The sequence below is a fragment of the Coptis chinensis genome, chromosome 5 (genome assembly GCF_015680905.1).
Source record: "Coptis chinensis isolate HL-2020 chromosome 5, ASM1568090v1, whole genome shotgun sequence".
NCBI lineage: Eukaryota > Viridiplantae > Streptophyta > Magnoliopsida > Ranunculales > Ranunculaceae > Coptis > Coptis chinensis.
The window spans coordinates 22,632,552-22,648,626 of record NC_141460.1 but is presented as its reverse complement, the minus strand read 5'-3'; the positions used below and the strand labels follow the sequence as shown (position 1 = coordinate 22,648,626).

The 16,075-nt window shown below is 38.6% G+C and overlaps 1 protein-coding gene and 1 pseudogene across 1 annotated transcript; one reads left to right on the top strand and one right to left on the bottom strand.

Moving 5' to 3' along the window:
* Positions 1-328: 328 nt before the first annotated feature.
* LOC147497109 (uncharacterized) lies at positions 329-2,903 on the bottom strand. The gene is given in 3 exon segments (XM_086562513.1): positions 329-597; positions 2,450-2,690; positions 2,824-2,903. Coding segments are annotated over 2 exon segments (324 nt in total). The 5' UTR covers positions 2,660-2,690; positions 2,824-2,903; the 3' UTR covers positions 329-483.
* Positions 2,904-3,093: 190 nt separating this feature from the next.
* Positions 3,094-7,451, top strand: LOC147497108 (cyclic nucleotide-gated ion channel 18-like; annotated as a pseudogene).
* The last annotated feature ends 8,624 nt before the right edge of the window (positions 7,452-16,075 follow it).

Below are 16,075 nucleotides of genomic sequence, written 5' to 3'. Positions count from 1 at the left end.
TAAATCTTCATGATTAGGCGCGTCGTAATTCATTTCCAACTTTTTTAGGTGTGGATGTCGGGCATGTGTGAGCGCATTGACCTTCTACATCTCTAACTGAGAATCTAACTTTCTGACAATTGTTTTCTTCATAAACGAGCCTTTAGTGATCCTCCTATAACCTAACACGACCTGGTCCCAAGCGGAAACTTCATATGCAAGAGTTTTCCAGGTCCGTCACAAGGGAAGTGAAAAGAAGGTTTGCTTAATTGTAAGATTGGCTAAATATCTGGTATGGTTCGTATAAGGTTGGCTCAGTATCTGGCATGATTCACATTTAGATAGCATCAATAAACAATAGCAATGACTAATATTAAAGATCGGCAATGATATCAATTCTAGCGAACAAAAAATCAACAACACATCGGACAAAATTTTAAACATAGCAGCAAAATAAAATAAAAATGGGATTAGTTTTCCACCAATACTGAGACGAAGTGATGATCAAGGTTGATAAACTTCTGGAAGCTGAAGACCAACACTTGCAGCAGATTTGTTTAGTGTTCGTTTCACTTCATCTGATCTATCCACAGCAATGTTGTAGGAAAACAGTAGCTCCTACAGAATTATAAACACAACCATACAAGTATTAGTAAAGTCCAAATCAGAATGTCCTCAATAACTAAAATACAATACATTGCAGTTAAATATACAGGTGAGGAAAACGTCAAACAGTAGCATACTAAATTTGTTAATTGATGCTTTACTCACTATGCTTGTAAACTTCAAGTGGGATTCCACACAAGAGAAAAGACGTGTCACCGTAAGATCTAGGACATGATTTGCTCTCCAAAGAAAAAAAGTAAAACTTCGCTAACACATAACAGACAATAAACACTCAAATACAACTGTTTCCATGAGGTGGCTTTGCAAAGGGAATGCTTTTGCTATCTAACTTTCACAAGGAATCCAGGGAACCACTTGTAAGGTGGGACTTTAAGAGCAATGCTTGTGTGCCAAAAAGTTCCTTATATTGTATGGCATGGTTTATAATGAATTTAGAAAAGTGGTTGAACACATCAATGGTACCGCAGATATAATGAATTCGAATTTCCAACTCAGAGGTTCTTTTGAAGCAGAGAGAGAACTTGTTACATCACAATCGGAGTTTCTTGAGCAGCAACAAGTTAAGAACCACACGGATAGATACAGAAATGGGGTAAAAGTGGAAATTTCGAGAAGTCTTGCTGTGAGCACTTGGTCACACAAGGAAGGGTTAGATAACATTATGATCTCACAATGTAAAATTTGTTCATCCAACAAATTCACGAACACCAAACTTCACAAACGGACAGGATATTAGAATGGAAACTCTGGTGAGCTGATCAAAACACTTATCCAGGTTACTTTTTGCAGAAACAATCTAACTTAGGTTTCCAATACCTTAATATGAGTTATGTTACTTCATTCAAAAAAGAATTCTTGAAGGTCTTATCATTGTTGGAAAAGAAACTAAATTAGTTTACCAGCACAAAGGGACCAGTGTTGCTCCAGCACGTCAACAACCCTTTACCAAAGCCAGGTCTTATCTGCTGCTGCTTAGCCTGGGTTTCATATAGAGGTGCTTATAATCGACCAATGCACTCATGGACTTGGACTACCACACTGATTCCCTTGGTTAAAACCACCCCTTCACCCATTTGTGATCAAACTTTAGGCCCTTCCTGTAAATCTCTCTCTCTTGTAATTACTTTGAACAACGCCTCCATTTTAATTCCCTTCTTTAGTTTTTTTCTCTTTTTTAACAAGGAGAGAGTTAACATGTTTCGTAGAATTAGATTCCTATGTCCCCCCACCCAAAAAAAATTCCCCTGACGCTTTACTCTACAACATAATAAATCTTTAACTCAGTCCATATCATTAAAGCTTTACTCTACAACATAAACCCCCTTCTCCATTAATTTTCAGCATTTTACAGCTGTCAAGACGAAGTTAGGAAAAAAGGTGTCCCACTTCTCTTGGTAACTCGTGTTCTTTTTTTCTTTGGATAGGCAAAAGATAATATATTGATCTAACTGACATAGGATTAACCAACCTTAAGTCATTAGCAAGAAACTAAATGACTTAACCTCCTAAGCTCCATACTCGCAAGTTATCCATATAATTCTAAAGGAATAGCATCTACAAGAAAACCTCTAAACCCTGCTTCATACCCTCTAGCCACAACGTCTCAAACACGGCCCTTTCCGCCCACACTCTGCCCCAATGTCCATGTTGTAATCCACCATCTCATCTTGTCTTCACCATCCAAGTTACAAAAGTTGCTATACTCCGTATCTTTTCAGTGTATTAAAATCTATGCTCTGACTCCTCATGCAATTTCAGTAGACTAACATTCATTTAAAACTTTTGACAGTCACATCAAGCAGCAGCAAGTAGCAACGGAAAGTACAAAGAGAACAATATTCACCTTGTGATGGTGCACACTATTGAGCAGATAGCTGTAGTTGTGGGCGAGCATTATTTTCGCTGAGCAGTTGATGGGTCTGACACTTTGTGAAACTCTTGATTAATGAAATCACTGAAATGTCTTTTTATGTTCTTCCTTGCCAATGTGTTTCTTCACTGCTTTGAGGAGGTGGCGATATACCTTAGCAGCTTGCAAGCCTTCCGAGCCCATTTGTTTTCGAAATGCAACTGACTCAAGTAAGCTTTCGAAACTCACAGAAACAAGATAATAATAAATAAAAATGCCAAAATAGTTAAAACTATGAAACATGTATGACAGATTAACCGTTTCTTCATAAAACCCAATTGAAAGAGAGAAAGTAAGAAATTATTTACCGTAGGTAAAACAATAATTTGGAGTGAAAGTGGTTAAGGAATTATTTTATTGAAAGAAAGTCTGAAGTCTGAACCCCGTTGGAAATGTTTGACTTGCTTTTCGTCAGTTAAAATGGGCTGATAAATGAAGCGGGTAACCCGACCCGACAACCCGTCCCAAGTCCCAACTTAGTTTCCCGAAAAGTCGAAAACACAGCCAACTTGACTGGTTTCCCGCGAATATCGAGCAGAAAAAAAAAAATAATAATAATGAAAAAGAAACTTTCATCACCATTCTTTCCTTCTTCTCCAAACCTCTTCCTCTTCTTCTCCTTCTTCTCTACTCTCCTCCTTAGCAAACAATGTCCTTCTGTTGATCGAGGTCTCAAACATGCATGCACAGTAACCATTCGATCGTGAGTTTCTTTTTATTCTTCATCTTTTATTAATCAAGTTGTTCAAGAATCTCGGCATTATATTGACAGAATTATTATTATGATTCTTTTCGATGAACACAACAACCCCAGCTCCACTCATGACCACTGCGTTGTGTCCTCAATAACTCTCTTTCTCTGCCATGGAAGAAAATGATGAATAATTTCATCAACATTTCCTCTTCCACATCAAGATTCCGCCGCCCGTATTTCGCAAACACTACCAAAACCAAAGATACTTCCTCGATTTATCAAATTTTAGATCCAAGTGGAAGATTCCTCACTCTATGGAATCGTGTTTTCTTAGCTGTTTGTCTTGGTGCATTGTTCATTGACCCTCTTTATTACTATCTTCCAAGAGTCGGTGGTCCCGCTTGTATAGAAATCGATGAAGTTTTACTGTTAAGTGTTACCATTCTTCGAACTTTAGCTGATCTTTGTTACTTAATTCATATCGTTTTAAAGTTTCGCACTGCATTTGTTTTAAAGAGTTCTAGGGTTGTTGGTAGAGGTGAGCTTGTTACGGATCCGGAGAAAATTGCTAAACGGTATTTGATGTCAGATTTTATCATTGATCTTGCTGCTATGCTTCCTCTTCCTCAGGTAAGGTTAATTGTGTGTACTGAATTTCTTGGCATATTTTTTTGAGAGTTAAGCTAGGCTAGGCAGAGCTTCACCTGTATTAAAAAACCAACTTAGTGTATAGGCTTTTAGCTACCTCCTCTCTTACAACAATTTCACATTCAAGATCAAGAGGAGGCACAAAATACACTACATTTTCATAGTAACACTTACCTAATGCAGCTAGATGATCTGCAAGTCTAGTAGTCTCCCTATAAACATGTATGAAAGAGATAACCTCAAACAGAGGACACATGTGTTGTATGCTCATCAGTCATCACCAGGTTAAGACAGTACCAGGGGAAGGGGGGCTTCAAACTTGTTAATGCAATTGCCTTCATGTAAGGATCTGATGCCACCAGCACTTTGTTGTCCAATCCAGTATGTGTTTGATAACATGACATATCTTTTATGTAACAAGACTGACAACAAGGTATTCTACAGTGTAATATTGATACCATCCAGTTTAAATATTATTTTCTTGTCACAAATAGACATTTTGTAATTGAATATGATATTTCAAGACAACAAGAGCTAATGTGAAGTTTACATGATTAGTACTAGAGATCAAATGGTAAACAAAATAACTGTTTGTTTTGTGTTGTCCCCCCACCCCATGCTCGCGTGACGAACTAGATAAAATAGCAAATGTTATGGATTAAAGAAAATTAAATAGGTTATATGCATTTATTGTCATTTTATTTGTAGAATAAATACATAAAGCAAGTGTTTTCCACTTTTTTTTTCTTCTGCAGATCATAAATTGGCTTATCATACCAAAAATAGGGCCGAGACACAGCTGACCATGCTAACAACACGCTTGCTCTAATTGTTCTTGTCCAGTATGTTCCTCGATTTTTCTCATTTTCCCTTTGAACCGAATGGATTATCAAAATACTGGGGTTGTAACCAAGACCGCTTGGGCTGGAGCTGCTTACAATCTAGTGCTCTACATGCTAGCAAGTCATGTACTTCCCCAAATCCTGCTTCTGTCTGTTATGTTAATACTAATTTGCAATGTTAGGAATTTTCATTACTTTATACTATGCTTTTATCTCTCAAATGAAGGGGTAATTATTGTTAAGTCCAATAAATGAGACCCTTGGAGATATCCTAACAAGATAATATTTCTGTTATATTCTCAGGTGTTAGGAGCTTCATGGTATCTGTTGTCTATTCAGCGGCAGCATGACTGTTGGAGTGAGGAGTGTAGCAAGGAAACAGGTTTATCGATTCATTGTTATCCCAAGTATCTGGACTGCCGCCGAGGTTCATACAATTATATTGAAATTGCTAGACACACAAATTGGCTGAATGCTACTAATGTGCTTCGTAATTGCAATGCAACTAACGAAGCGATCCAGTTCAAGTACGGAATATATGAAGATGCTTTAACTAGCGAAGTTGTTTCTGCAAAGTTTCATGAGAAGTATATGTATTGCCTGTGGTGGGGTTTGAAAAATCTAAGGTATGACCTGTCTCATTTAAGACATTTAGTTTCCGAATCCAGTTGATATTTAAATTCATTGATGTCTTGTCCTGCATCACGGTCAAGTCCAACTGCATGGTGACAAGAATTATACATGATGTCTTGTGGTCGTTTGATAATAGAATTGCCATTCTCTTAGAAACTTAAACTAAAATTAATGCTTTTCTGGGGCTATATATTAATAATTTTAGGCTTAGGAAATTTTTTTTCTTTTTTCAGAAGTAACACACACACATACACGAAAAGGAAAAGGGAATGCATATGTTAGGAGTAAGTTTTCCCTTCTATATATCGTATCTCTAATTTGAAGACCTCTCTAACAAGACGATTGATTTACCATTAGAGAACTTGATAACACACACATTTGGAATAATATCTATTAAAGTTTTTCATATTTGATATTTGTCACTGGATTCACTTCAAAGGTCTACCTCCGGTGGTACCAATTTGAGAATAAACCAACTTAAAGGATAAAAACTTATGGGCATCTGAAATTTAGATTGGTAAAAAGTATGTAAATCCTTAGTTCCACTGCATGAACACCATCTCTCTAATGAGTTAGGCATATATGGATGTTGCAGCAAAGGTGCTTCCTGACCGAAGTCTAATAGTGTTTATGGCCTCCAAGTCATGTGTCAAGAGTCTTCCCAGTACATTTTCTCTAGATTGTACAACTTTGGTGCCAGTTTTGAAGTTCATTAGGTTTCTACATGGCTTTCTGAATACACTAGGCGCAGATCCTTTTTATGTTATGCAAAGACAAGTAAAAGAGTGCGTGTTAAGAGTCCTTAACGTCGCAAGGAAGTAAGAACTTTCTTGGAATGGAAATCAACTTAGAATGGCTGGAATCACGATAAATTAGACATTTGTGCTCGTTAAGTTTAGTAGTTCACTTAATTCCTCCTCTAAGCTTTCATTGATGCTAGGATATTCATCTAGGGAAACGCGTGATGCTGGTTCAATCCCAGGAAGGAAGTCATGGCATTTTGTAGGTTAATACATGTGTGCCTATGTTGTCAAATAAGTAGCAACAACGGCCCGTGAAACAATGGTTTTCAAGATCCTCTGAGCGCAATTTAAGGCCAAATCCTTCTGAAAATAACTGTAGGTTATTTGTGAGGGTGGCAGCTACACTTGAGAAGCGTAGTGCCTTGTATCACGCCTCTCCCCTTAAAACTTAGATGTGTGCTAGAAAGCCATGCTATTGGTGCAGTAATTAGCATGGTTGACGTCTATCCTCTTATGAATCTAATTTCCAGCAGCAGTCATACTCTGTAACGTGTGGTGTCAACTGAATATACCTCCAACGGTTTCCTGATGCTACCTATTCAACTCCTCATGCACACTCATACTCTGGACGTGGCCATACTTACTAAAGAAAGATCCTAACCTCATCCTCAGAAAGGGCATGAAAATGGTAGACATTCATTCCATCAGTATCAAGGACATCTTGCTAGGTTTCTGGTTGGTCTGTTGTTTTTCCCCTTATATTTTTTTGGGTAGGTTGGGATGCTCTTTCTTTGTATTCCAATGTGTTATTATAAGGTAGTGTTGTTTGACCAATTTGTCTTGGTCTTTGTTGCAGAGCCTTGTACACTGCCTATGCCTCCACACATAATTTTCGCATTGAACTATGGTAATGTAATCTATGATAGGTGGACAGTAATTATCCGATAATGTGGGAGAGAGAACGGACATAGAAACGGTTATAGAGAATTTGGTTTATGATGGGATTATGGTTAGCTTCTGAATAAGAGATTGTTCCTTTATAGGTTAACTAAGTTTAGTGCTTTATTTCCTTTAACATTTTCTCTATGACAAATCTTTGTTGTGGTATGTGTCTGACCCACGGTCCTCTTGTGGGAGGGTTAACTAGTCCACTCCATATTTGTGGGAGTGTTAACAAAGTCCACTCCATGTTTGTGGTATGGTATATGCCTACTGTCTGTTGAACCACCCTTTGTATACAATGTGGAAGCCTCCATCTACATGTTCAAGCTTTTAAGCATGTGGTTCTCAACATTGTATCAAGAGCGGTTGGTTTCTGCAATGTTGTGGGTTCAAGTCTGCGTAACAGGAATATTTCTCCAGCGATATGTCGTTGAGGGGAGTGGTGTGGTGTGCATGTGACCCATGTCCTCTTGTGGGAGTGTTAACTAGTCCACTTTATATTTGTGGGAGTGTTAACATAGTCCACTCTATCTTTGTGGTATGGTATGTATGTCGACCATCTGTTGAACCATTTACAAGTGGAAGCCTCCATCTACAAGTTCGAGCTTTTAGTGCATGTGGTTCTCAACGGTATCACAACTTAATCACTTTTCTTTTCTTTCTTTTTATGTAGATTCATATATCTAGTTATTTAGATCTTTCATGGGGAACCCTGATTGTTCAATTGCTTGGGATTTGGGAATTCATGTTGCTCTATGACAAGGATATAGTGAATGTGGTTGCTCTCTCGATGATGTTAGATTCTATTTCTTTTTTGTGAGACGGGATGAGACACCAAAGCTTTGGTCTCATCGACAAGAAAGGGGAGATTTTCTAATAGATATTTTTACTTCAAGCTTTGTTCACTAATTTCTAGTAAGTGATCTTAAACTCCTTCATAACTTTCCTAGTCAAATTATTTAGGGTTGTGAAGTTCCGTCTAAAGATTGCCTTTTTTGTTTGGTGTGCACTAGGTAAAATCTTTTCTATAAACAATTTATAGGAAGACCGTGTCAAAAGCCATCGTCAACTTTTGTCCTTTGTCTAAGGAATGTGGAGTCTGTGAACCATATTCTTTTGCTTTGTCCTTTTCTTTGGGTTTATCGGTTTGGTGATTATGTTATTAGCCTCATGGACTTAGAGTCCATTCTTAGAAGGGACACGACTTTGGAGCATGTTACTGTGTGTATATATTTTAGCAAATAAATATGTGACCGTGGCGGCATCTTCTTAAAGCTTCAGATATGGTCTTGGTGTGGTGAAAAGTGCGGAGAACACACTTCAAGTCCAAATCCTCTAACTTCTAGATGCCGAGGTGAAACAAGAAGAGGAGGTTAAGTAGGCTTTGGAACTAGTTGGAGTAGTAGGTTAAAGTATAACCAACTCTTAACTATGAAGTCAAATCCGAACTTCGACTACCGAGGCTAGAACTCTAACTACTACTCAGAACCTAAACATTATGTTTTTCTATTGTTTAAGTCAATAAAGGGAGACCTATTTGACTTAGGAAACATAAGGGCTTCTAGAAAAGTCGAGGATGAGACTTCACAAAGAGATGGTCTTCTAGTTAAACACTAATTGGAAATCTCATCTATTATTATAAAATAGAATAATTAAACTACAACTTTGGAGTTTGATTCCTATTCACATGTCGTGGCTGACCATTAAATAAGCGTGGTTCAACTTCGTCATCTTTCTCTCTCATTCTACACCCAGAAAGCGGACATACTCCCCGAGGTTTGGCAACTTATTTTTATAATAACATGGAAGATCTACCCGGTGTCCGGGGTTTCCCTTTGAATGGGTTTACACTACACGTATTGGTAACACCGACGCCTTTTATGAGCCAATAGTGGCTATGGCTCTAGACCTTCCTCCTCTTCAGCGGATCTCCCCATCCAATACATGATAGAGAATGACCTTAATGACTACTCTAGGGAAGATTTTCTTCGCCCGCTATGGCGATGGCCTTGCCCAGCGTCAAAGAAGCGTCTTGAAGGCGGCGATGGCGAAATTCACTATTCCACTAGCGATATGACCATGAATGTTGGAACCGCCATGTTATTTATTTACTCTTCGACAACATCATGGGAGATTGGCATTTTCCACTGCATCAAAGGCCGTGTAAGACATTCCATGCATTGGCCCAAAGAACATACCACCACCGACATTATAGAACTAGTAATTGAGAATCTTAAGAAGGCTCGGTCTTTTCGGCAACACTATATTACCACCGCGATTAAAGATGCGGGATAGTGAGGACATCTTCCACGAGTTTGCAGCCACCTTTGGATTTGGGTAAAGGTCGACTCTATGTGTCCAACAAACAAGATAATTCGTTCCTTTGGCGATTTGGGACATGGACATACGCAAGGTATCTTAAGAAAGTTCGTTCTTTTCCTAATTATGAAAAAATGATAGCTTATCTAGACAATGCAAAGAAGAGTAAAATGGAGTGAAGTCTGGAAAGCTATGATAGATTGGCGGGATGCGAAGGAATGGCATTTCTACAGGGACGAGGCAAGGAGGGACTATCCCCCAGTTCAAGGTTGGGGCAATGTGAGTTGATGCATGTACATATTTGTTTTATGTTTTGATGTGAAATAAATAAATGACCTAACAGTGTGCTACTCTAACAGTTAGCTTCTACTTTTATGATGTATAATATATAGTGTGTTACAATAAATTTCTGTGGAAGATGTCAGCTTTATTTTTGCTCAAAGCCTCTCAGGTATACTCTTTCTTCCTCTTAACACTTTGAGGACAAGTGTCCTTGTTTGGGGGTGGTGAGAACCTTTTGCAAAATTAGGCATGCATAGTTGTATATAGTTTACTTAATGTCTAAATAAACGATTTAGTGACAAATTCTCGTTTCCTTTCTATGATGAAAATATTTAGAAATCTCCCCTAGTATCGAGAATCAGGACTTGTCCTTAGAAACTTAATTTAATACGATGCAATAGTTTTACATCTTTTCATGAGCATTCATGCACCGACTATCATTAAATGCAACGTGATGAAGTTTCTAGGACCCACGGTTAGACAACTTAGTTTCCATATCCTGTAAGAATCTAACCAAAAGCCTCAAATGTATGATATATGAGTAATGACCAGAGGAGTAGTTCTTCGAATAGAGAAGTTCACACGCGTCTACTACTTGATCACTACCCAAATCCTAGGCGTAGAATTTAGGCCTTCTTTGGATCGATATAGCCAAAAATTCGCTTTGTAAAAATTTTACCGCTTAGTCGCCCCCTTGAACCTTTCATTAATCCTTTCTACTTCACCAAAAATCATTACCCATCTAGTAACCACAAATAAATAAGCCTACCTAGATGATGAGTATGAGAAATAGGATGAAGTGCGAAAAATGAAGAGAAAAACCTTGTCACAAATCAAAATCGGTTACTGTTTTGAAGAAAAGAAAAGAAAATAGAAATATGTTTCCAAAAATCAAAAGGCCAAAAATCAAATCAAAGGGAATACAAAAGCTTGCAAAATCCAAGTATGGAAACCCATGTTAAAAGCGGGGAAGGAAAATAAGGATTCTCTAGTATAAATATCTCGAAGACCTTATTCTCTCATACTTATCATTTTTTTTTAATTTTCCATTCCATTTTCTTCTACACTACCACCTAAGCCCCATAACACCTAATAAAGACCTCTAGCTCAATTAGGGATAGGATAGTGTGATAATAAGTAGTAGTTGTGACTTCTCGAACCTCGGCTCCTCATTTGTCATTGAGTAAGTGAGGAAACGCAGCCCCCGCGACCTGCTTGGAGATAGCAAAGCTTGAGTGGAAAAATAAGAGAGAAATTGTGTTTCGACACATACACGGAGAACCTACTTAAGGACGCTATCCAAAAGGATCCAGAAACGGCCCTACTCGACATTTTATTATTAGATCATCGCATGCATGCTCATACGTGTAGATGTTTCGATTATTGTATGTATATTAACTTGAATTTCGAAAGAATAAAATCCTTGTTTCCTTGCTAGTGAGATGTCTAGATACCGAGATTAATTAAGGAAACAAGCCTTTGTTCTTGAAGTCGTTGTAGTATAAATGAAGTTTGTGAGTATCTTTCTTCGAAAACTCTCACGAGGCTATAACTTGTCCACTAGGGAATTCCTAGTGGTTCAAGGCCTTGTTGCTTACTTTCAATGCAACCGCGACTGCTTGAAATGAGATTTAGCTTAGACAACACATTTTGATCACTTATCATTTTAATGTCTCTTCTTTGCTTGAGGACAAGCAAAGTGCTGTTTGGGGGTGGTGTGATAAGCACCCAAAATTGTAATATTAAACCCCGAGAGATATAGCATTTTTGGTCGATTATGTGTTCAATAATCATGTAATAATTATATTTTCGTACTTTTTTGAGGTTTCGCAATTAAAATGAATATAGTGATAAAACATGCATCGGGCACAGGAGAATACGGGAATATTTGGAGTTTCCACTTGACCCTCGTGAAGCCAAAGTTTCAAAAAAGAACGTAACCGGTCTGCGAAACGGGCCCACATATGAAGAAGCGGCAAATTTCCGGCTCAAATCGGATAAATCTAGATGCCGGCGTTGGCTAGTGAAGTTGCCAAAACAGGAATCACGGGAATATTTGGAATTCCCACTCAATCCCCGTGAAGCCCAACAAAGCGACTAGAGCGAAGTTCCCAAAATAACAACGAGTGCGAGAGACGGCCACATATAAAGAAAGGAAACTCAAGCTCAAATCGGATAAATCTAGGTGCCGACGTTGGCTAGTGAAGCCGCCAAGTACAAGAATCTGGGAATATTTGGAATTCCCACTCAATCCCGTGAAGCGCCAACAAAGCCCCGACCAGATGAAGTTTCCAAAAGAACGAACCAGGTCGCGGGGCGGCCCACATATAAAGCGGGAAACTTCCAAAGCTCAAATCGGATAAATCTAGATGCCGACGTTGGCTAGTGAAGCTGCCATAGCGCGACGGCGGCATTTAACTCGCGGGTAAGGACAAAAGTCGTAAAACGCCAAAATCGGTACCCACTAGACACACTCAGGGGCCCGGAAGGCATGATGAGTCAAAGATAGGCAGGCAGAGAATGGTTTCAAATTGATGCCACCTTGCAATGAGAGAAGACACGATACTGTTCAAGATTGAAATGAAATTGAGCAAAGGGACAAATATAAAGTAAGCCGACGAAACATTAAATGAAGTTTTGTTTAAGTAAACAAAACTTGGTTTAAAAAGAAGTCACGTGAAAACAAAACCTCGACATTCAAAGTTTTGAATGTCTCAAATGGAGAAACAGCGGGACCGAATTAAATCATCCTCCGGACATCCGCTTTATATATATGGGGTTAGCTTCATTATAAGGTCTTGACATATTAATGCTTTAGCTACACTTAGTTTTTTTCTTCTTCAAGATTGCTTACATACGCTATTTTTATTTCAAAGACTTAATACTGACAAGTTATTTTACCGCTTAATAATGTCATTTCGTTTTTCTAGTTTAATTTATGTCCTGCATTTATTTACTTAATGTATACAAACAAGTTTTATTATTCTTCTCTCGATGATGAGCTAATCCCCACGAGGGGAGGGTTATCTTGCTTCGTGTAAAATCGGATTGACTTCGTTAATATTCTAGAATCACTACTTAGGAATTAGGCATAGAATTAACATCCGGTCCCAAAATGATCGAGACGTACAAAGTTGGATCATTGATGCTCAGGGCGGTCTGGCGTCGAATCTAAAATGTCTCGCTAGCGACTCTGCCGATAGCTCTCCAATTCACCCGGTGATGTGAAATTGAGCGAGAGGGAAATAATATACCGTAGATGCGCGGTATTATTAAAACTCCTTATGCTAGTGAAATGCGACCTAGAGATGTGGGCATGCACTAGGGATCGATACGACGCCGTCTCCTAAAATGAGACGAATTAGAGATGTAGTGATTTGGTAATAAAAACTGTTAAGAAATGATTCTTGCATGAGCATGATTAACTCTCTCCCTGTTTCTCTACATTTTGTTTACCTACATCTAATCGTTGTAGTAATTTATTTTATTTGCATTACCGTTATTTTAATTAAAAAACCAACTAAAAAGAAACCTAAAATTCCTACTCACTTAAAGTTGTAACTCCAGTTGTGAACCTATCCGAGCCCTAAGGTTTGGACGATCATTTACTCGACCTATCCTACCAATCCCACGTGAGTAAGGTAACTTGACTAAAACCTACGACTATATGGACGTTGGACTTTGGACTTTGGAATTGGACTGTGGACCTCGGACTTTGGACTGTGGACCTCGGACTTAAGAAAATAAGTAACTGGAAGCCAATAAACGTGTGTAAAGAGCGTTTTATCACTCCCTAACCACGCTAAGTTTCTTAAAGAGTTGTGCACTACTATGCGTAAGACCAACATACCTAAAGACGCCTTTCTAACCGGGAACAATTCCCATCTTTAGAAAAAAATAATGGAATCGTTAAGTACAAGGACCCCTCGGTAGATCCCTATTGTAAAAATGCACCTTAGGAGATTCCACCACGACCGCTTTATTAGACACGGGGCGAGTGTTAACTTACTCCCGTGATTACTTGTATAAACAAATAGGTCTGACGGTGAAATGCAACCTACAAAAATAACGTTGCAATTAGCGGACAGTCAATTAAGTATCCTAAGGGTGTAGTGGAAAACATGCTTGTTAAGGTTCGGGATTTCTACTATCCTGGCTGATTTTGTTATCCTCGATACTGAAGTCGCCAACGATCTGCACCGATCATCTTAGGGCCCTTCTTAGCAAGTAACCGCCAACGACTTATAAATTGCGTGATGGTAAGATGTCCTTATCTTTTAGCCATCTTACACGGTTGAGGTAAATGTGTTTAAAATGATGAAACAATTACCGGATTAAGCCTATAGATGGGGAGGTTAGCATGATCGAGAGCTTAGCTCAAGATTATTTTAACAACACGTTTCACGAAAACAATATGTACAAATTCCTTTCTTTTTGGAACTTCAGATTTTGTAAATGACTCCTACTTAGAGGAAGTCAACACCATCCTTGAGTCCACACCAATTGTAGATCCTTCCGGGTTGTTCCACATATTGAGTATGAAGACTTGCTACCTAAGCAAGTATTCATTATGCAAAATGAGGACCCCAACGAAAACATCTATTGATTTTCCTTCCACCCGATTTGCTTAAACCCCTTCCACGAGTTAAAATATATTCAACTTGATCGGGATGGTAGTCATCCGGTAATTATATCTCTGTTATCTAAGAATGAAGAGACAAGTTTAATCCAGGGTGATTGGGGAACAATGGGGCGATTGGTTGGTCCCAGCCGACATTAAGGGAATTGACCCTAATGTTTGCACATCATCGATCCATTTGGAGGATAACGCTAAGACTTTCGCGAACCTCGGCCATAACGAACCCGCCATGAAAAGAGGTGGTTAGGGAAGAAGTCTTACGATTACTCGATCGCGGTATCATATACCCCATCTCGATAAGCGAATGGGTAAGCCCCATTCATGTAGTTCCTAAGAAATCGGGGGAGTTACCATGGTGCGAAATGGGAAGGGTGACTATGTTGTTGTCACAAGGTCCTATGAAATGGAGGATCTCAGATTGATTAGAGACGGTTAAATGCTATGACACGAAAGGATCACTTTCCCCTTACCTTTTATAGATCAAATGCTCGAGCGCCCTAAATTGGGTCATGCTTTTTATTGTTTTACGGATGGCTACTTTCGGGCTATTTTTAGATTATTATTGATATTGATGACCAAGAAAAGACTACCTTCACATGTCCCTTTGGAACGTATGCCTATAAAGCGAATGCCTTTTGGCCTTTGTAATGCTCCCTGGAACCTTCCAAGTGGTGTATGCTTCATATATTTAGTGACATGGTAGAGCTTTTATGGAAGTTTTCATGGATGCTTTTTCTATCTATGGAGACTCCTTCACGCAATTTGTTTGTCTAACCTGCCTAAGGTTTTGACACGGTGAAAAGAGTCTCGTTTTTAAAACTGGGAAAAGTATCATTTCATGGTGAAAAAGGGCATAGTACTAGGTCACATTGTATCTAGTAATGGCATCGAAGTAGATAAGGCCAAACTAGATAAGATAGCTTAATTCTACCTAAAACCACGGATTTGTCCTTGATATTAGAGCCTTTCTAGGCCATGCAGTTTTATAGGCGGTTTATTAAAGACTTCGAAAATAGCTAGGCGTTAACTAATGCTGCTTTTGAAGGATGCAATCTTTGATTTTAATTTTAACTGTAGCAGGCTTTTGAAACTTTAAAAGCGCCCTAACCTCTGCACCAATTATACAGCCTCCCCATTGGTCTAAACCTTCGAACTCACGTGTGATGCTAGAGATTATGCGGTTAGTGTGCGATCTTTGGGACAAAAACTAGATAATAAGTCCTTTGTTATTTATTATGCTAGTAAAACCTTAAACGATGCTCAACGGAATTATTCAACTCTGAAAAAGAATTCTTTAGCTGTCATTTATGCTTTAGATAAGTTTCGGTCCTTATTTGGTTGGTTCTAAAACTTTAGTTTACACGGACCATGCGATTTTAAGTACCTTCTTGCAAAGAAGGATGCTAGTGAGATTAATCCGATGGATCCTTCTCCTACAAGAGTTCACATTAGAAATAAAGGACAAAGAGGGTCAAAAACGTAGTTGCCGACCACTTATCTAGACTCACAAACGCGACATCGGTGATTCTAAGTCCATACCGGATTCTTTTCCACGATGAGCATCTCGTATGCCATTTTTTCAACACCATGGTATGCTAACATTGTAAATTATTTAGCGGCTGATGTTATGCCTTATAATTGGTCAAGAAATGAACGTAGAAGAAGTTTTTGGCCGGAGTTAAGTTATACTCTTTGGGATGAGCCCTACCTTTTTAAGTATCATGCGGATCAGTTATTCGTCGTTGTATTCCCCGGTGGGAATATAATGAAGTTCTATCGTTCTGCCATGACAAAAGTGTGGTGGCCATTTTAGTGGGA